Raw genomic sequence first — 22,258 nt, 5'->3', positions numbered from 1 at the left:
GGCGGCGGGCGGCGGCTCCTGCTGCTGCGGGCGGCGGAGGGAGAAAAGGGCCGCGCGAGCGGGGCGGGCGCGCGCGCGCACACCGAGCGGGGCGGGCGGCGGAGGGATACCAGCCGCGGCCCGCCGCCCCGCGCCGCCGCGCTCATTGGCCGCCGGCCCCCGGCGGCGCGCGCTCCCATTGGCGGCGGCGGCCGGGGCGCGGCCATTGGCGGGCGGCGGAGAGGAAGGCCGGGGGCGGGGCTTCCGGCGGCGCGCGCGCTGATTGGGCGGTGCCGGGAAGGGCGCCCCGGCGGCACTGAGGGAGGCGGCCACGTGGGGGCCGCGCCGCGGGCGGGCACCGGCTACCGGGCACCGGCACCGGCAGGGCCCCGCCGGCGGTTCCCAGCGCCGCCCGGCCCGGGGCGGCGGGTCCGGGGGGGCGGCGGCGGGTCCGCCCGCGGCAGCCGTGGGGAGCGCCTCCTGCTCCCGCCTGCGCCCCCGGAACCGGCCCGGGGGGAGCCACGTGCTGGGCCCCTACCGGGGAGCGGAGCCCCGAGAGGGAGCCGGCCTGCGCGTCGCTGCCGCCCCCGCCGAAACTGCTGCGAGTTTAACGCTGCACCGTGTAAAGGGGGGGGGGGAAGGCGGGGAACACGGCCCCGGAGAGCCGCGCTGGTTCGGGCATCCCGCAGGAACCGGCGCTGCCGGCCCCGGCTCGGTGCTGTGGGGTAGCGCAGGCCGGTGCCGGTAGGTGTGGGTGAAGGCTGCGGGGGGGGGGGCAGAGCCGCAGCCCGGGCTGCTGCTGCGCGGCACCACCGCGAAGGGCCCCGGGCCCCGCGCTGATCTATAGATTTAACTGTGTCCCCGTGTGTCCCGTCCCGTCCCCCCCCCGGGCGCTCCCCAGGGAGGGAACGCCGCCAGGCAACCCCCGACCGACAGCGGCGTCCCTCGTCTGTCCTCCCCACGGGAGTCCGGGGGGGGGCAGCGGGGTTCCCTCTGCGCCCCGGCCTGGCCTGAGCAAAGGGGTGACGCAGGCGAGGGCAGGGACGCGGGATATTCGAGGGGAAAGGGGGAAAAAACCCAACAAAAAAGGGAGGAATGAATCCCTGAGAAAAAAGAAGGGCAGAACAAAGGTGTAGCTGAATAATTAAAGCCAGGTGAAGGCAGTCCCTGTGACTTGCAGGGCTCTAGCTTGCTCACCGGGAGAGAGCAATTAGTAACACAATCAGGCTGCATTGTGGGACTAAATACGAAGGCCACAGGGAGAGGGGACAATTACCTGGTGACCCAGCCCCGTCCTCTCCCGCGGGCAGGAGCCTGAGGACGCAGGGAAGAGCGCTGCTGCCATGGGAGAGGCAAGCTCCGCTCCAGGCAGGCGTGCGTTGGCCTCTGCTCCTCCCTGGCCGTCATCCTTTGATTAATCGTTCTTTGCTCTGAATATATTTTGGGTTCCCGGGAAAGGGACGCACTCCAGAAACGGGATCTGGTCAAACGCAGCCGTCTCTGAGCGGGTAAATGAGGGGAAAAGGGGAAGTTTAGCTGACCGCAGGCCGGGGAAGACTCTTGAGTTACGAGTACTTGGGAATAGTCGACATCATCAGCGTGACGGACTGTCCTGACAGTGACATTCCTGCACCGTACACAGAGTCAGTCCTGCGGCTAAAGGCACACCTTCATTTCGGTTGCAAACAACTGCATTTATCAACCAGCTGCAAGAAAGGCACATCACGCGTGAGCACGACAGCACCTTCCGGGCTTCAGGTGCTCCACGACCTTCTCAAGCCCAGGACAGGCGGAGGTGGAGCGGCTTCCAGAGGCCAGCATCCCCACCGCTGCTCCCTCCCGTGGGCTGAAGTCCCAGGCAGGCTTCTCCCCCCTCTCCAGCTGAAAGTGGAAGGTGGGGAAAAGCAGCCTAACCCATCCTCCATGGCTCCGGGCCTTCCTGTCCCACACTAGTACTGCTCTCCCCACCACCGCCATACAAGCTGTTGACTAAGGGAAGTCTTACGCTGTAGAGCAAAGCAAGTGCCGGCCCCCGAGGACTGGTCTTACCGATTGCTGAGGAAGCGGACTTACACCCACAGCCGTGCAACACAAAAGAGATTCATCGTTCCCCTAAAGACATTCAGGTTCCAGGGACAGACCGGTACTCTGGGGCTCAGGAGACCGAGATACTGTCCCTACCTCTGCCAGCGGCCTGCAGGAGAACCTCGGAAAACGTCTTTTGTCTACCTATGCCTTGAGTCTCAGGTTTTAAAATGGGGACAAATCGGGGTCAGCTTCTTTTGTAAAGTGCTTTGAGATCTCTGGATGAGGAGTACTAAGTATCACGCCGGCAGGTTTAATGCAGTCTAAAAAACGTCCGTACATCGGGATTTGAATTCTCTTTGCCCTGCTGCCATTATCTTGTTGCATGTTCTTACGGTCTCTCGCCTGCATCTGTCTCAGCCACTCCAGCTGGAAAAACAAAGCTGAGACTAACCTCCGGAAGGTGGACGGGGACTGCGTTTGCTGGCGGCTGCAGGGCTTTGAGATCTCCAAGATAGGACAGCGAGGGAGCGCAGGATGCGGAGGCACGGACAGCGTGACCACGGCACGCGGTGCTAGCAGGAGGAGAGAGGGGTGCTGCTCCGTGGTAAATCTGCACCAGCAGTGGAGTCTGGACAGGCAGAGTTGTAAACAGCTCACATCATTGACTCGTTTAAGGCCAATTACTATTTACAGCTTGACTCACGGAACAGAACGGACACGTTATTCAGCCTGAAGGAATGGAGTTCACTTCGCATACAGCCCTCTTCGCCGCTCTGTAGTACGCCTCTGCTAGCGGATCAAAGTCAACTCTCTGAGCAGCATTTGGGTTGAAATCAGGTGAAATTCACTCTTGCTGCTATTCCCCAGAGGGGAGGAGGGACGAGACAGGAACAGAGGAGCCCCACACAGCCGCAGTTTGCTGCTGGGGTCAGCCGAACGCTGTCCTGCTCCAACATGCTCCTCTATTCCCCTCCCCACCCCTAAGCTCTAGGACACAACCCAGAACCCCACAGTGCTTCACCAAGTGCAGTTTCACTGACCGCTACAAACCTTCCGTGTTGCTGACCAGGATGACTTTCCCCAGGGGACTGCTCCCGTAGGAAAGCCAGGGAGAGAGAGAAGGATTAAAGAATTTTGTACAAATCTGGCCTCGGTAGCAATGAAAGCCCGAAAACCCAGTGTAAAATCAGGATTAGTGAGACTGCGGAGTCAGCTCCCCCCGGTAGTGCTTGGGCTGGAGCTGTAAACTTGAGCTAGATGCACTGTTTTTCTCCTCGTTGCCATAAATGGCATACTCAGCATTCACATTACAGAGGCTTATATCATCTCCTGCTTTCATAAACTGACTACAGAAACTGGGCGAGAAATGCTGAAAAGCTGCTGACCTTTGGAACAACTCTAGAGACAGTCAGGGTACTTGGGGTTATTTCGCTAGGGAAATGGTTAGAACAAGAACGAGGTGACCAGGTTCCCCTTCCCAAGCCCATTGAGGCTGCTCAGTACCTTCAGGTTTCTCAGAAAATCCCACATAAATTCCATGGGACAGGAACTATCTGTGATTTTGTATATATCCGGAGCTTGGAGTTCAGTGGAAACCTCTAAGAAACCACCGTAAATCAAGCGGAGTTTAGATGACGCCGGGTTTAAGAAGTTAACGCAGGAATCCAGAATAAGATTATTTACACGAACGAGGACGTGCACTGAAAGGACAACGCGTGCACCGGGTGCGGCCCTTCCTCCGTAGGAAGCAAAACGTTAAAGGCTGCTTAACACTCAACATTTCCCTAACACCGAATTGCAGCAACGTGGTGAATTTCTGTGCGCTCTGTCTCACCTTGCTGGAGCAGCCCGAAGGCTGACTTACGTGCTTGCACGGAGAAGATGCAGTTTTCCTAACAGTCAGGTGATGAAATCCAGTCTTGAAAAAAAAAAACCTGGATGAAATCCAGCTGGCACAGGTGACTAAGTTACACAAGGCTGAGCGGAGACACTCACCTGGTCTTCCTCCCTTAGACAGAATGATTTCCAAGCACTTTGGTTATGTTCAGCCTTAAAATAACCTCACTTTTCTTTCCTGGTTTGAGTCCCTGTAAGAGAAAAGTTAATGAGTCCACAATAACAACCCAGCGAAAAAGATTACAGCGGAGCACAGCACACTAACCTCTTTGGCTCCGAGTTTTGGCACGTGTGTGTATTTTCCCCACACATTTTTCACTTGAACATGAATAATTTTAACCTTATACCACAACCTTAGCACAGCAAATTGAGCTCTCCTGTAATAAAAAGCAAGCCTGAAAGAGTCCAAGTAGAGGTCACTGAGCCAGCCACTGCTCAGCCTGTTTTTGATCACTTGTTACTGCTTGGTCCGTCCTTCACTGGGGTGGAAGGATGCTCATCTTGACATCGTCACTGAAGGACAAGCCACGCATCATCCTCCTTCACTAACCAGAATCCGCTCGGCAATAGAAGAGGGCTTCGCTCAAGCTGGTATCAATCCTACGGCTGCCGTCAGCCTTGTTCTGATCCCGGTGGCCAAGACTCGTTCATCCATCGCCTGTCACAGGGCATCTTCACTCGTACAGGTATTTTGCACGGGTTAAGGTACCTTTAACAGAAGGTGGGTGTAAAGTCTGTGAAACACAGCGATATAACGGCTAATCGCAGGGACGGTCAATGGTGGGTAACACCGAGACCTCACTGCGTCTCACGACCCTGTACAGAAACAAGTAGGTACACGTTAGAGAAGGATTTGGGAAGTCAAGTTTAGGGTTTTGCTGTTTCTTCGATTGTTTTTCAGAGGGTTCACAACCTTATTTTTTTGCTGTACACCATTTAATTTTACTATCATTTAAAATATGGAGCATATTCTTAACGTGAGTATGTTTGGGAAAAGAGCCTGGCATTTGGGGAAGCAAATAATATGTCTTTCCAGATGCTGCAGTTCCACTTACGCTAGAGAAAATTTTGGTCCGAAATCTGGGTATTTTTGGAGAGTAAACCAGATTCCGAAATTTTCTTTCCCAGCTAATTCCACATCCGCCTGGCAAGCTTGTGCCTTTTTCCCTGACAGATTAAATATTACTCTATCTCACGTGTAACTGTCTTGCAAATATCAAAGCAATGACTATATATAGGAATGTGTATTTTTGTTATTACAAAACTCGCCTTTTCCAAATTGCCGTGGAGAGTTCACAGGTGCGATTATTTTTTAAAATGGCAGGGACACTTTCCGAGCAAACCTGGCTGTGTCAGCGGCAGGACTGGATCTGCATCAGCAACAGCAGGGCAGGAGGCCACCAGTCCTCCGCCCACCATAAGCATTCCCAAAAAACAATTTAAAAAAACCTCATTTCCAGCTTATTTGAAGCTCAGCGTTTCGGTGTCATGGGGCCAACTGCAGTGCAGGTGCCTGACCATTCCATACTGGCTCAGTATCAAACTGGCTTCGTATCAGCTTCCAGTCGCAACCAACACCGACTAGATTTCAACTGCTTTCATTATTTTTACTGCCCCTGCTAAGAAAAGCGAACAAATGAACACATTGAGATTTCCTTAAAACTCAAGATTCAATTACCTAAAGCTGATGGGGTAGAAAAAAAGAACGTATCTCAAACCGAAGATCCACCTCGCCAAGGCTGCTACATCTAATCACGACCAACGCAAGATGATTAGGGAGACCATTTAAATAAAGGACAGGTAAAAAATGAACTATCCCCCAACCATGCCCCCCTTCCTCCGAGCCCCCAACAATCCGCAGCATGGAGGTGTTTCAGAAATGATTTATAAAATATGAATTAACCCTTTAATCTCAAGGCTAAGAGAACATTGCACAAGTCACTCATGCACCCTCTGCTCAAGGCCAAGTAATTTACATTGCTTTGATGCGTTCTTCTTCGTAAACCGCTGCCTCAGTTCACAGGTGAGCAGGAGGCAGCCCCTGCGGCAAGGGCAGCAGCCGTCCCAAGCCTGATCACCTGAAATTCAAGCGAGCAGCTTCGGCCCGGCGGTAAGACAGCTCGCTGGGCAAAAGCCTGAGTTGCAACCTGGCCGTATCAATCCACGTTCCATCAGACCAACCTTCCACCTTGGCAGGAATCGAGCCCCTCCTTCTTTAAAGGGGCATCTTTATGGCAAGGCAGTACCTCGGACGCAGCACGGCCAACCTGTCTGCGACAGAAACCGAAAGTGAGGTCTGCCAGAAGTACTGTTTCCATAAGTTTACCTGAAACTGTGAAGAACAAGAGAAGGGCAAGGTAACGACAACACACGCCGTTTATTTTGGAACAACTCTGCTGCCTCCTAGGCAGGGGGACGCTCGCTAGAGAAAGCTTTTTGTGGTTTTGTTGGAGGGGGGATAGGGAGGCAAACAGAAGGCAAAAGGACAAGGTTACTTACTTGTAAATGCAGAGATTAAAGCCAGGTGCTAGCGCTGTATCAGAAAAGTAAGTTAAAGGAGCAACAAATCATAGAATCATAGAGTATCTCAAGTTGGAAGGGACCCATAAGGATCATCGAGTCCCACTCCCTGCTCCTCGCAGGACTGCCTAAAACTAAACCGTACGGCTAAGAGCGTCGTCCAGACGCTCCTTGAACTCTTGACAGGCTTGGTGCCCCGACCACTTCCCTGGGGAGCCTGTTCCAGTGACCGACCATGCTCCCAGGGAAGAAGTGGGTGCACGCAGGAAGTTCAATCATTAAGAAAACCTTTCTGTTCCAGACGTTGAAGGAGATTTTCACCCCAATGTTTTTGTGAACAAGAATCGATGCAGATTTTTGTCATCACTCAATCACCAGGACTCACCCAGGCAGGACTATCTCATTACGCCTGACAGCGATAGAAGAAACATGGAGCCAAACTCCTCCTCCTGCTGCTGGGAAAACTTGTATCGCTTTTATTTCCCTTATAAGCCTGTACTAGGAATAAAGGACCCCACTATTACCTACATAGTTTAGGTCTTTATCTAAGATTTGACACAGAAACCAGTGAAACTGCCCAAGAGGGAAGAAAGAATATATCAAGGTTCCTTCAAACGTGTTTAACTTGAATAGATACAGTGGAGTCCTTGTTAAAAGCTAGCTTCTGTATCACTTAGGCATCCCTGACGTGTGCTGGGACACCGCACCCTCAACAGCCCTAGTGAATACACTCAATTCTTATGGGCAATATCCTCGCTAATCATCACGTGAGCCCCATTTCATCTCTTTCCTCATCCACAATAACTCTTGCTGTTCTTGTCCTGACCCTCTCCAGAGCATCAGTTTGTCTCCAATGAAAAAAAAAAAAAAAAAAGATTTCAGATTAAGTGGACAAATCCCAAACTTACTTTCATGAAGAATTAAAATCTACTTTCTTTGCATGCAGAAGAGACTAGGACTAGTCAGTCTGCTGAGACTATTCAGTTTGCTCACTGACCACAAGCTTGTTATTTTTGTCACTCTCCTTCAACTGCTTGCATGTCATTTGCATTGTTTAAAGTCAAAACAAGATCACCTCAACTTGCAGCTACAGTACTTCTCATTTCATACATCACCAGTCATGCTGGAATCACAACTTTGCATGTTATTTTGTCAATGTGCAAGAAGCAGAAGAGAAACCAGCTTACTCTTCTGAAATTACATTGGCTCTGCAGTGCTGACAGCAGGAAAAAACATCAGTCAAGTTAACAGATATGACTCAGGGCAAACAGAATTCCTGTTTCAGTCTCATTTCTGACCATGTAGCCACACTAGCCCTAGGGATACCAACCAGCGCGACACTGTTCGAGAGCACTGCACCTCCACTGACTATCAACTTGCCCATTTCTGGTGTGTATCCCTGCCCTGGCTCACCGTGGTTGGCATCAGCAGCATTGGCACAATGCTATTCCCTCTTGCAGAGTCCCTCAAATTTTCAGGTGTTTGTTTGGTAGAAATTTGCTTATTCTCAATTATTTTCCCTTTCCTTTACCTCCCAAATTCTGTCCTGGTTAGTTCTTTAGTGCTTGACTACAATCTTTATTCATATTACACAAGACCTACTTACGATCAGTACGGTACGTGCTGATTTAGCTGCCCTACGACCTAGCACTGATAGCAGAAGAGGAGAAGGCTGAGAACAAGGGTTTCCTTGGGGCCGTTAAAGACACCATCGACGTGACCTCCGCTGTTCCCTCAGAGGTTTAGGTCCTTTGAAAGCAGCAACGCTTTTAGGCTTCAAACAGAACACAAGATCAGGACATGAATTTCACATTGACATTTTTATTAACGCCAACTGTTTTAATTTTTTTTTTTTTTTTTTTTTTAAACAATAGCACAAAAATGTTTCAGGGAAGCAGTCTGACAGTTAGTCTGATGACCTTCTGAAATACAGTTAAGCCACACCAAATACGAATTCCTGTTAAAGAAAAAAAAAAATATATGGAACTCCAACCTTTGTATTAGAGGGTGTTGTGTCTGGTTAGTAGACCACGCTGCTTTGTGAAGTAAATGATGGCACACAGCTTAGACTTCATCATCACGCCAGTCATCACTAATTTAAGGCTTCTGAATCAAATTACCATCAACATCACAGAAAGGAACGAAAAGCTAGTGTTGCTACGGTCATGAGGAGATTGAACAAGCTGGATCTTTTAGACAAGTAACGGTGTCTTGAGTAGAAGAGACCTGCCCTAACAGCAGCCAGGAGAACCAGTCACACAGTAGTTATCTCCTCATTTGCATGCATTTTGAGGGTGCAATTTAGTAAGAAAAAAAAATAAATTGCATGAATCTTTCTCTTATTTAATGTGGCTATGAAAGATGTTTCCTTACAATTCCATTATCTCTAAGAAGGACATCAGCAAGTGGAACCAAGGAGAAAAACCGAAGAGCAACAGAACATTTTTCTTTTTGCTGAGAGGTAACACAAAAGGGAGGGAACCTACTATCCTTGGATTGGGGGGGGTTGCAGGAACATCTCCCCAAAACCTTGCACTTAGAACGATGCACAGACTCTATGTTATACCAGCTACCTGCCTTTCCGAGTGACCTGTTCCACACAACGCTCAGAGGCATTAACCCATTCTTGCCCCAGACGCTCCACAAAATTCCACTGACCTAGAAACCACTGGTTTCCTTTTTTTGGGGAGGGTGTAAAAAACAGAACATCTGTCAATAAGAGTGTCAGGAGGGGGGTGTTAAATATTTTAACCACTGACAAGGCTTGAGGAAGTTTCACAGTTTTGTTATGCTCTATTTTATTACTATCATATTTACAGATTTTTCTCTCTTTTTTTTTTTTTGCTGAATTGCTGATAATTTTAATAGAATTTAAATCTGGAGTGTGAGCAGGAACCAGTTAACTACATTCATTGTCCAATCCCCATTGGTTTGAGAAAAAGACTCCAAATTCTTGGCATATGAATCGGCTGTTGGGTAGCTCCTCCCTCTCCCCATGAGGCGGCAGCAGGACTGCAGCAGTGGCATGCACAGATTCACACCATGGCTGGTGGGGCCTTGCGCTGCAGAAAATATTGGTGGATGTTCTCGGCGTCCCGCTTCAGCCAAGCTGCATTCAGCAGAATATTTTCACAGCACTGCTGGACAGTGCGTTCTGCCGATGGAGCTGGGTGACTCTCAAAGAAGGCCTGTTCAAAAAGCAGACAACCATCCATAAGGGTATAAACAGGCATAGACAAAATTATATTTTTAAGTTGCCAAATTCCCTAGGTTATATAGAAATGCTTTTGTGAATTACGTTCCTTGTCTGACTACAGTTCACGCTATCTGCTCCCACCAACATCACAGACTCTGAAAAATTTGCAGGGTGCTTGCCGAGTTTGCAAGACGTGTAATGCCAAGTACAGAGTGGGAACAGCAAAATGCCTCCATTTCTCTGCTAAAGGAAAGCCGCGATAGCATTTCTACAAACTAGCCCCCAAACGCTGCCTCCTGCCCTGCCTTGTCCTTGCTGCCAGGGACAGCAAGTGGCAGCTGAAGAGATGAATTCAGTCTCTCACTGGGAGGCAACAAATGAGCAGCAAATCAAGTGTGTACTTCTGGATACATGGAAGAAGACACTAACGGAAGCCTAAGGCCATTTTGCAAAAGCATTTGTCTAGGTATCAGATTTCTTAGCACTCTACCTAGGCCTCTTTCCAAGCTGCACAATGACCTCCAAGCACCAGCAGCACTCAAGAGTTTTGCTGAATATTCTTACATTTCTTCCTCCAGAATCAACAATATTGATCCCCTGCAAATAGCTGAAGCTGAAGAAACTGCAGCAGAGGCTGCTGTGACTTGCACTTTACAATTGGTTAAAAGGTAGAATAAGCTGGCATAGCCGGGAGTCATCCCCCATCTTCCCACAAGCGGGCTTTTCCCAGTATTTGGCAGATCACCTCACACTAATGTATGCTACAAGGTGACATCGAGACTCAGGCACATTAAGTTCTCCAGCTAAAAGCTAGGTATACTGTCTCAGGAAGTTCTCTTGGAAAGTAGTTATGATTTAGTTATGGATGATTGTTCTGGTAAATGTTTTGGAAAGCATTCTTTAAGAAAAATATGAACTATAGTGCAAGATTTCTCTGTAAAATCACTTATGCTACTAAATCTTTCCTAAGAGGAGATCACTAGATGATAAAAAAAAAAAAAAAAGACAGATAGAGCTCATGGCTCAGCATATCTTTGAAATAAGAATTCCTCCTGAGCATTAAAGTGGTAATTAAGGGCCATGTTTTTAAGTTTCTTCTTCCGAGAAGGAGTCCTTGTAAAAAGAGTAAGTAATAAAACCTGCACGCATTTTTAAAATGCTACCGGGACCAGCGCCTACAGTCCCAAGTCAGAGGGGATGCTTGAGTCCAGTAATGAAATCACGTCACCTTGAGCCACCAACTTCAAGACAGACTCTGCAAACACATTAATCTGCCTTGTGTCAAGGCCTGGCTCTTAGTACACAGCACAAATTGACCACATAAAACTGGGACCTATAGTATGGAATTTAGCCAATTTCTGCCATGTTAATTCCCCCGGGAGTCCCTGCGTGCTAACGCAGTCAGCCCCAAATGTGCCATATCAGTCTGGGGAGGAACAAAGTGGTGGTGTAAGCCTCAGCTTACTATGGAAGTTGTAACAACTATGAGTTTTGCTACAATTATCTTTAAAGGTTATCTTCTGGGGAGTCTCAAAACCACTGCCGCAAACTGTGCTGGATTTCATAAAAGTTTAAATGAGTGAAACTAATGAAATAGAAATGACTAGAAGTTGGACATTACTTTGTGAAAATGCTAATTTAAGACATTTCAATAAAATAACTCAACCTAAAGCAGTGCAATTCGGGGACTAGGCAACAGTCAAAATAGTTAGAGGCAGAGCTACAGTTCAAAAACAAAAACGGCACAGAAACTCCTGGCTCTTCCATCAGGTGCTTACAGTCTAGAGCACGCAATGTTTGTCACAGATGATGTTAATCACTTCTTTAATTAAAACTGCTTACCTTAACTTCTGCGGCCATTTTATCATTTGCAAATCCGTCCACTGTTAGCTGAAGGAAAGAAATATTAACCGAGGGTAAGCATTTAGCATCTCAAATACAACAGTTTAGTTTTGGTCATGTGTGTGAACGGGACTTTTCCTCCCAGCTGCACATACCTTTATTAGTCTGGATATTAAGAATCCACCTTGGTATCGATTATAAAGTTCCTCCCAATTGTCCCTTACAAATTTCCAAGCAGCTTTCCTCCCCTGCTTGCTGCCTCCAGCTACTCCACCAATAACAGATACCGTGTCCTGGGGACGTACCTCTTCCTGAAGATGAAAATGTAGACAAGTATTCAAGACTGTTTCAACAAATGCAGTATGTTGGCTTTATGCATTTCTACGCTGAATCTGTCAACGATAGCCTTCCCCCCCCTCCCCCAAACTTTAAGATACAACTCAAAAGATTTAATCGTTAAGACTATTCCTCCTATTCTAGCGCGTTATATGCGCGCAGTGCTCTATCACCAAGTGCTCTGAATGCACTTGTCATTCTCACGAGGTAAGGAAGCGGCAGCTTTTCCAATAACTTACTGAAAGTGCAAAGGTGAGAACTTTTTGAATCAGTTCTGGTTGAGAGATGGCTCCAAGAACTCGTTCAATTCGGTTCTTCTCCTCCTGCATGTCTGCTTGCTTGTGAAGCTTCGAAGCCAAAGTGAATAATATTAGCGCATGGTATTAAATGCTGACTTCTTACCTAGCACTACCGAACTCGCTGTATACGCTAGAGCTGCTAGATCAGTCTTCAGGCCTAACATGTGACAAATTGAACTTGTTCATGAGTCATCCTGCAGCTATCCACATTACGGACCTCATTACATGTACATCAGCAGAAAGTACCATTACTAATAAACTGATCCTCACCACTGTTTATATAAGGTCAAGTAGGACCGTGCCTCCAAGCAATGAAAAATGACCCTAAAATGAGAGAGGCAACAATCCACTAGGTGGCAATTTCACACTACACATGGACCAAGGAACACCACAATGAAGCCCTAGCGTTCACATCATCTGTAAAACATCGGATTGAGCCTGTGCGCAGATAAACTACATCTTAGAGGAACTTGTAGGGTGGAATATTTAGCTTTTCATTGCATAAGCTGGCAGTGTTAACAACCGACTGTGCACTCACCTTCAGCATAGTGTCTAAAGTAGTACTATCTCCATGCTTCAAAACAGTTACATATACCTAAGATAGAGCATAAACAAGGAAGGTCCTTCAAAAACCACACTTTTAGAAATGCAACAATCAATAACAAATCAACATATTTGGGTTAGACTTCAGACAAGTGAACGGATCTGGAAGATACCAGCACTGATCCCTTCTATGTTTTAAGACTGGATTTTAAAGATGCATCAACTCCTTCACCTCCTCCTCCATTTCAGCATAATTTTGGTAATTTCAACCACAGCAAAACACCAGAACAAGAAATCTTTGTACCATGCAACTCCTAGCTAGTAAGTACTTCACGTACACTCAATCCATATCCACCATAGTTAGACTTTGTGCTCTGCAGGGACAAGCTGACACCTGCAGAGCTCTTCCACGGTCCCTGCAATTTACCACAGTGCTTTTAAACCTGGAGGATGTAGGCTGGTTACGGATGGATGTAAACGAGTAGAAGTCAGCTCAGGTTCAGCACTGCACTTGAGTAGTCTTCAAAACCCAAAAAGCAACACAGTCTAAAGACCAGAGTTGTTCTGTGGCAGTCAATGTGGGTACAGCTGAGCTTATTAGTTATGACTAAGTATTGACCATGACAGATGAGGCTTACTTGATTCAAGAAACACAGGGATGTTTGTACCATGCTCCCCAGTATCATTTTCTTCATAACTGGATTTATCCAAGCTCCCACCACCTCTGCCAAAACCAGTTGGTCTCATACCTTGACACTGGTTTCCTCTAGCTTCCCTATTCTTGGAAATACAAGAGTTCAGTGCACACAGTGCTAAGTGAGAGGGGACAGTCTTTTGGGAACCAAAATTTACAAGAACCTACAGGACTCCTCAGATCAGCTGACAGCATATGTTTTCCTTCCACGTGGTCCTTAAATCGGCGTCGGGCTTCTTCTAATGTTACCTTGTGCCCAGCTTTTCCTAGTTTGCCCAAGACCAGACCTCTCAGAAGGGCATCTAGATGACCTAATGAGTGAGTAGGAGGAGGGGAAAAAAAAGTTATTTGGAGACACAATTCAGCAATTAAGTGTTCTTCCACCTAGAGTGATCTGGGCAGAGCTGTATAACAATCCTTCCACATGCTTGAGGATATCTAAAGAAACTAGGCCTTTTCTCACTATCCTTGGTGCCAACTGGAGAACACATTGATTTTTTTATGGCAAAAGGGTCAGGAAAAGATGATTCGGCCCAAGTACAACAGGCTAGGCCTGTAACCTGAGCTAAGTCAGTAATATTAACCATTTGCGTCTACAACAGGACTGACTAGGACAAGTAAACATGCACGTACGTGGCTTTCCATCCTTGTAGTCTAATAAGTTTCATGCACTCCAAAATTTGCAAAGCTAGAGCAGAGAATTTTTATCAGTCAGTGACCAGGTACGGAGAAGTTTTACCATTTTAACTTGCGCCTCTTAACAGAGGGTTGTTATGGGGTTTTTTGTTTGGCTGTTAGAAGTATAAAAATACCCTTGAATGCCTACTTCAGACTCCTCTTCCTCCCTTCTCTCCCCTTTCCCAAAATCTTGATGGCTTATTTACACAAGTTTTCCAAAACCACTACTGGATTTCACAGCATAAGTTTCCTACCCTCTCCAGGTTTGGGGTCCCATCCCAGTCTCTCCCCTATTGGTGAAAAGACATCTTTCACGAACACCTGGATTTCCTCATAGAAGTCTGTGTGGGACAAGAGAGTTGAGAGGATCCCCAGGTTACAGCTGAGGTCGCTCCACACAGTATAATTGGGCTCATTCACAAAAGCTTCCATGACTTTTAGAACCTCTACAGTGCTAATGATTCCAGCTCGGGCCTGGGAGAGGAAAAGACACAGATTAATCTTACTTCCAAACAGAATTAAGACGTTTAATAGCTCATCACATTATTTTTACAGTTGTCCCTGTTCAGTTTGCACAGCCTGCACATAAACTCTATTTTCTCTGTTGTGGGGTTCTGCCAAGGTGAGTTAACGCTAGTCAAAGCACCTTAGCTGTCTGCTCACGGCACACAATGCTTTTTATACACAGGTAAGCACTTTACAAGGAGACAGCTGTATAATTATAAGCACATTTTGCAAACAAGAGACAGACAAGGAGATTAAGTGACTTAACAAAATTGCAGCAATGCTGGCAAGAAAAAGCAAACCCCCAGAGTTATTCCCAGCCAGATACTACACCCACCAAAATCTTATTTTAACTAAAAACTGTAAAGATTTAGAGATTTAATTTTTGCTCTTCATTAAATTGAGAGTGTAAAACTGCAGAAGTCATTTTTGCTTCCTGCTTCCCGTGAATTAGTACAAGAAGTACTGCCTTTCCACCTCTGCCAGGAAAATTTTATATTAACTGCTTTATGGCATCATGAAAACACTTCCATGCTTAGTGCAATTGGTAATACCTACAGTAGGTATCTCCAACCAGATTGCTCAGATTTTTGTTCATCTGGAACCAGACCAGTAATTTATGTTACCAGAAAAGAGGTGAAGATCAATTTTTATTATCTAAGCTATATTCACCTATGATAAAAACATAATTAAAACTGGAACCAAAATAGGAGTCTAACACAATGTTCCTACGTGTATTATTTGCTCAATTTTTTTGTCCCACTAGTCTTGCAGTATTTGGGAAATGACTCAGGCTACAGTGTCAAACCCCTTCAACTAAGCCATGACAAGAGTTACAAGCTTTGAAGCTGGAAAGGCAGGGTATCAAACCCACATTTTTAAAAGTTTCCATATACTTGCTGACTAGCAAGAGTAAGAAGGTGCAATGTGAAATACAGAGTACAGCAACTAATTGTTCAGAGCTAGCAACACCTGCTTTGGGGGCAATCCCTTGCTTTTAAACAGCAAGAATCCCCAACAGTCACGTCCTCCAGTGGAGGACATTTTTAACAAGCCCAACTCAATAAAGCACATGGTGCTGATAGTATTTGATAAAGTCACTGAGGGGATCATTAAAATATCCTTATTTTGACGAGTTAAAAGAAAGCAAGGTCTCAAAACACTTAATTTTATAAAAAAAAAACCCTATAGTATAATACACCCCTACAGAGAACGGGGCAACAGGAGTAATAGACAAGACTGCTTCCATAGGGTCTAAGTCTTATAATACAAGTTAGAACTTGTCAAGCTAATTAATAGCTAGATGTATGCAGTAATCCCAAAGGCACTTTGCCTCCAGAAATGGAGACTGACTCTTCAGACACCGATTTCTGCAGTTACTGTAGCTCTCATTATTAGACAGAATAGCAAAGGGTTACTTACCAGAGAGAAAAGATCATTCTGCAGGCCAAGCCTGTCCACAGGGGGTAGGGAGAGGTCTTTGATCGCTGGTATTAAACTCTCCAGCATGTCAGGGCTATACTGAGTACGGTAAAACCCTACTGTTCCAAGGTTTAACTGAAATGTACCAAAAGAGTAAAAAATTACAAGTAAGGAACAAATAAGGAAATGCTTTTTTGTTTTTGAACCACTAGAAATTTCTCAAAGCATCACACCTCAGAGAAGTCAGTCACTATCATTTAAATAAAAAGAAAAAACAAATCATAAGTAAGGGAGAAAGACTTAAGGTTTCAAAGAAGAAATGCTCACTAAGAGGTATAGAAGACGAGAGAGAGCTGACATAAAGAAACAGAGGCTAGAGCTAAAACTAGGAGCAAGGAGAAAAGAGAAACTTCTCTTCTAGGGGCAACTCCTAACTCATGTAAGGGTAGTCATGCACTGAGAAGATAGAATGCAGCAGACTGCAGGTGCTAGAATCTTAACTTTTGTAACCTCTCTCCCACAACCTGCTCCATTCACTTTTGATAGAGAGAAGCATTTCCTTAAGAAATGAGAGCAACCACCTCTGCCCAGCGTAAAAGCAAGTCATGGTCAGCAAGCTTGATGAACTACACTGGCTACACGCTGCTACCTACTAGCATTTTAGCGGAGGTGGTCAGATATTGTGGTTGGTTGAACAACAGTACCCGGCATAAACCAAAAACATTGCTGAGCTCATCAGGAAGTCACCCCCTTTGCTACTGCTATGATTTTGGTCAGTCCAATTGCCAGTCCTCAGGACTATGGCACTAACTAAAAACCTCAAAGACTGACAACTTTTGCAGCCAGCAGTCCCACAAATTCACCTTGGACTGAGCTGGATTGTTGCCTTCTCAGGCAGAAACATCAAACTTTACCCTCATTTAGACAGGGCACTTTCAGAGCTGTTCATTCATTTCATGCCCCTCTCTATTACCAGGGAGGACCCAGATAGATATGGTGATTCAAGAGAATACGCAGGCCTGACAGCTGGAATGCTCACGTGAGTTAAAGAGGAAGATTTAATTAATATTAAAAAAAGAGACTAACCCTTAATGTTATTTCACGGAGTCACCTCTCAGAGTACAGCTCCAGCTTAGAAACAATTACTCTTCAACCTCAGTAGTTCATACAGCAATAGTCCCAGCCAGTTGCTGTCTTTCAATTTTTAAATTCAGTTTGACTGGTGTCTGCAGGAGACCGCAACAGTGAATTTTTTCACTTGCAGATTTGTACTTGTCTGGCAATAGCCACTAGAAAACCTTCACACTAATGAAAGATAAACAGGACTATTTTTTTTTTTTGCTCAGGATGGACTTTAACTAAACTGCGGTTGCCATGGGATACCAAAAAAGCCACCACATTTCAACTCAAAAGCTGCCTCTAATTGCACACTGTTTTTCCGGGCTCAGACTCCTAAAAGGTTCAAGTTTACATTGTTTAGACTACTCTTGGAAGGCAAAGGACTACACTAAGCAAGCATTACAGAGAGGAGCCAATATTCAATAGCAGCACAGAGAGGGCCCTGCATAAGAAATACAAGATTGCAAGGAGGAAAAAAAAAAAAGAGAAGAGGAAAATGAAATGCAAGGGAACATTACAGTGACAATCAAACGTATTCCCAGTAATATGTTCTCCTTTGTGACAACTCACCTTCACCCACTGGTCTGGTTTGATGTCTTTCAAAACCAAGGTGAGCTCTGGTTTGTCCATCAATATTTGCATTTTGGCACAGGTGGGGTCATCACTTGTACAAATACTTATGGGGACCATCCACATGGGGAAATCCTCCCCTAAAAGAAGAAACAATAAAAGGGAAGGCCTAAGGAAAAAAAAGTATGCACACAACACTGAGAAACTCTGCCTGATGTTCAAACAAGTTACAGCAGCAGTTTAAGCAAGGCTACTTAAATTTAAATCTAAAAAGGCACAAATCTGAAGGAAAACGGCAGTTCTAGAGTTAAAAACCAAGAATCTCTAAATCACCTTTCAAGCCAAACATTTTAATTTCCATAAGCATGGAGGAGAGGTGGAATCTGTGTCTTAAGATAGAGCTGGCTTCCATATGAGGCGTTTTTATTTCAGCACTACTATAAGACCAGCAGTTTACAGAGCTCCTCAGATGGCAGCACTGGCCTTAAACTGGACATCAGAAGAGAAGCACCTCAGGATGAAAATTGAACCAAAGACTGCAGATGAATGCCATTCTCCATGCAAGGAGGACACGGAAACCACAGGTGTGAGAGCATTCAACCTTAGATTTTCTGAAGTTTTAACAAATACTTAAACACCTGAATCCAAGCAGAGCACCTGCCTGCTCTGCAGTGCAGCTGTTTCATCTCTCAAAATTGCTGCCATTGCATGAAAAGCAACAAACACTCCATTCCTGCTCTTAGCACTCATCTTACCAGTATAAGGTCCACTGGCACAGAATTTCTTCTGGACTAACTTCAACACTTTGTCATCTTCTTGCTGAGGAAAAAAAAAAAAGAAGAAAAAGAAAAAGAGAGAGAAAGGAATTATCAGAACAGCTCAGCTCAGCTTCTGTATATCACAATACATTCTTGTGCCCTCTGTTAAACGGAGTAACTTGTATTCTCCTCCAGAAAAAGGAGCTACCTCAAGAATCGTACCAGTGCATTAATCACTGTTACTGTTAAAACACACATGCCCTATTTCTCATTTGAATTTGTTGTCCGACTTCAGCTGCCAGCCAGTAATCCTCACTCACCCTGCAATCTTGTAGAATAAGCATAATTGAACCAGAGGGAGAAGCAAAACGTGTGGCAAGGGGAGCTAAGTCAGATATTCCCTCCCCCCAACGCACATTTCACACACAAAGAGCAAACGGACTATGTCAGCAAACTCCAAGCACATGATCTAGAGCGCTTGTGGAACAACTCCACATCGCTTTGCACTAGGTTCCTCAAGTGAGCCGCACTTCCCCTCCCTTCAGAAACAGAACTGTCACTAAACAAAGCAACCCACTGTACAGCCTCCTGATCAAAGAGAATTTTTAAAATAATTGGATACCACTAAATTTGATCCTAAAACACAGCTAAAGGCAGAACTTTTGATCTGAAGTGCTGAAAAACACAGTTATATTTACCTGTTCAGCTTCCACATAAATGAGCGGAAATCCCATTTGTTTGGTCCATGTATTCATCACAGCAGCAATAGGTTTGCCACTAGCTTTTTCCAGGCTTTCCCAGAGGTCCTCTGCAGAAGAAAAGTCTGACTAAGGACAGAGCCTTGACATGTCAGACACTATTAAGGACACTATAGGGGCACTGGGGGGTGGGAGGCTGTACCATTACTCCGGTTTGCCCTTCATGTTTTGGGTTGTGTTTTTGTCGAATTGTAACAGATGATAGGCAAGAAAAAGGAAATACTTTAAACCACTCGGGGGAGAGAGGGGAGAAGAAAGCTTCTTTACTACTAAAAAAATGCAATCAATACACATTGCGATAAAGTATAATAAAAATGAGTATTAAATATTCAAAATGGTAAATAGAAGAATCTTTTCCTTAAGTTTTTCATATATCATGCCAAAAGAGCTGACCGAACATGGACTGGTTTTGGCTGATAGATGATGCTGTTCCACTTCCACATTTATGCCTGATACACAAAAAAGGTTTAAGTAAAGAAAGCGCTGTGAGATATTAGACAAGACTTTGAACTGTGTAATCACACATGCAATCAATACTGCAAAAGGAAGCTTGCAAAAGGCTTACATGGCAAATCAACGTACTCTTTCTAAATTAGATTACTACGCAGATGTGGTTATCAACGGTAAATGCAGCCCTTTCAGATTACCTCAACCGCATACTCCTGAGATAGAGAACCCCTAGAGGATCCCGAATTCCGGCTGTGCAGAGGATACATAGTATGAAACTGGAAACAAGCCAATTATTTCCTCGCATTTCAGTTCTCAGGTGGAAAAAACAGCTGTTTAAGAATCCATCACTTTAGCACTAAAAATTTTGTCTCCAGAAATCACTTTTCTTAAGCATATAATAACCACCAGTTACCTGTAGCAGCATTCTTCTGCTGGAACTTCGTTAAATATAAATTCATTCCTTTCCGAAAGTCCTGGAAACATAAAATTGAACATGTAATGGCACCAGAACGGAGGTCCTTTCTATCCTCCCTCCGCACTGCATTTATATTCAAGAATCGGCCAAGGAACCTTAGGATCAAGTATCTACATCTGTAACTCCTTCCATATTTTCCCACTATCTTATTTCTCCTAGGTTAGTTCAAATAGATCCCAAATACAAATTGGAGAAAAGCTTTCAAAATATAGAATACACAGATTTAAATTTTTTTTTTTTAATGGTATTTTTAACTGTAAAAAGATTTGACAATTTACGTCTGGCTTTTTAACAACAATCTTTTTACCTCATCACCAATGTAGTCATGTAGCATTCGGATTACAGATGCTCCCTTGCTGTAAGAAATAGCATCGAATATTTCATCTACTTCAGATGGATGGCCAACACTAACCTGTGGTAAACAGGACAATTAACAGTGAGAACAATTTTAACTGCCATGAAAGATTTTGATTTTGCTTGTTTCTAGTGTTTAAGGAGCTGACTTTCCTCACTGAAGAAAGCGCATGTATATCCATCACTAAATTGTCTTAGTGGAATCTCTGCACCCAGTCAATTAAACTTATTCACATATGACTAGGTTAGGATTGGTTTATAGGTTAAACACACTTTAACTTAGGTTTTGGTATTTAATCAAATAGACTAGAGGATCTTGCTTCAATCCTTCGGTTCAACACCTACCCAAAAGGAAAAAAAAACAGTGAAATTTGTTTAATTCTGGGACAGAGAACAACACATACTCAGGAAATGCACTCAGTAAGTCACTCGAAGATGACCTGTTGTACAAAGCAAGGTCATCTCCCAACATCTATTACATCAAACATTTCCTAGCTATCTGAAAACTTGTCCATGGTGATCTCTAGGAATTACAAGGGAGTCTTCTTTTAGCACAGCTCCCAGTTTGGCAGTAATTGAGCTCACTGCTGCTGCCTTCTCTTCATCACTGACCTACTGCCCTGTTTCCAAAGCAGCAAGCCCAGCTAGATCCTTCAAGGCTGTCTGCATCACACTCACAGTTCTGGGAGTACAACACAGAAACACCTAAGGCGGCCTCAGACAGAAACCAGTACAAGCCCAGCAAAGTTTGGTAGCTTGAGCTCTGGGCTACGCTGCACTTTGGTTTATGTTGTTGAGCACTGGAGTAAGTCAGTAGCTACTTCACTGTGCTCAAGGGCCAGAAAACTACCCACTTTGATCAGAAACCAAAACAAAACACAAACAATGATGAGTTCTGATCACAACTTTGCCATTTCAAGTCGGTAGAGCAGAAAAATTCCAGAAGAAGCCACCTTCAGACCCTCAAACCTCACTTCTAAAGTACTAATTCAAGTAGAGGAAAATCCACAAAGTGTAAATGCAACCCTAGATTTTCCTTTGCACCTTTGCAAAGTTGCCTTTTTTCGTAACAGGAAAAAAGCTTACACCCAGCTGACAAGAAAAAAAGGGAGACAATCCATAGCAAAGACAAAACTTACTTCAATAGGATGACTGTTCTCTAAGGCATCAAGCTCTTGAGCTCGCGTGTAATCAGCAGAAACAAACTGAGTCCAGATATCGTACTCTGGGAAACAATGATCTACACATAGGTATTCAATCCAGGAGGCAAATCCTTCATTCAGCCAGAGGTGGGTCCACCATTCCTGGAAAGATGAGAAGGCAAAATAAAGAACAAAATTCCAGGAGCTTCATTTAATCAACAAGAAGTTTCCAGCAAAGATAAGCTGTTAATGGCCTAGTTTAGTACCAATCAGAGAAACAGGTAAGCACAAATTCCTCTCTATAAAGTCATCAGCCCAAGAAGAGTAATCAGCACCCAATAACTGTCTTCCCCTCTGTCTTAAGTTTTAGAAACTCTGCATGGAGGAGAACTGCATCAGCTACAAGTGAAATTCCCGGAGACTAGACTAGAGGTCAGCGCAGAGCCACTGAGGGAACAGCTAAGAACGTTAGCTAGACTAAGGAGAAGAGTCAGTGACATGCAAAGCCACGGTTCAGTAAAGCAGAAGAATTGTGGGCAACACGGCAGTCTTCCAAATGGAATAGCAACAGCTGCAGAAGACTGATTTTGTTTGGATTTGTGTTTGGTTTTTTGCTAAAGAGTATGCTGACATAAAGGAGAATCTGAAAAAAGTGTTCTAGACTCCGGAAACCTGAAATCTAGTAAACAGTTAAA

The 22,258-nt window shown here is 45.2% G+C and overlaps 1 protein-coding gene across 1 annotated transcript in view; it reads right to left on the bottom strand.

Moving 5' to 3' along the window:
• Window positions 1–8,224: 8,224 nt before the first annotated feature.
• NPEPPS (aminopeptidase puromycin sensitive) overlaps window positions 8,225–22,258 on the bottom strand; it is a 39,580-nt gene continuing 25,546 nt past the window's right edge. Inside the window, exons 10-24 of the mRNA XM_076356990.1 lie at window positions 21,561–21,725; window positions 20,375–20,479; window positions 20,005–20,065; window positions 19,083–19,192; window positions 18,382–18,445; window positions 17,627–17,766; window positions 15,938–16,072; window positions 14,266–14,485; window positions 13,502–13,644; window positions 12,635–12,691; window positions 12,037–12,144; window positions 11,617–11,772; window positions 11,462–11,509; window positions 9,465–9,611; window positions 8,225–8,380 (exon numbers count right to left, since the gene is read on the bottom strand). Coding sequence (XP_076213105.1) covers window positions 8,357–8,380; window positions 9,465–9,611; window positions 11,462–11,509; window positions 11,617–11,772; window positions 12,037–12,144; window positions 12,635–12,691; window positions 13,502–13,644; window positions 14,266–14,485; window positions 15,938–16,072; window positions 17,627–17,766; window positions 18,382–18,445; window positions 19,083–19,192; window positions 20,005–20,065; window positions 20,375–20,479; window positions 21,561–21,725 — 1,683 coding nt within the window. The 3' untranslated portion in view covers window positions 8,225–8,356. The remainder of the gene's footprint in view (window positions 8,381–9,464; window positions 9,612–11,461; window positions 11,510–11,616; window positions 11,773–12,036; window positions 12,145–12,634; window positions 12,692–13,501; window positions 13,645–14,265; window positions 14,486–15,937; window positions 16,073–17,626; window positions 17,767–18,381; window positions 18,446–19,082; window positions 19,193–20,004; window positions 20,066–20,374; window positions 20,480–21,560; window positions 21,726–22,258) is intronic.

This window comes from Aptenodytes patagonicus, chromosome 20, assembly GCF_965638725.1.
Source record: "Aptenodytes patagonicus chromosome 20, bAptPat1.pri.cur, whole genome shotgun sequence".
Lineage (NCBI taxonomy): Eukaryota > Metazoa > Chordata > Aves > Sphenisciformes > Spheniscidae > Aptenodytes > Aptenodytes patagonicus.
This window is presented reverse-complemented; position numbering and strand designations above follow the sequence as displayed.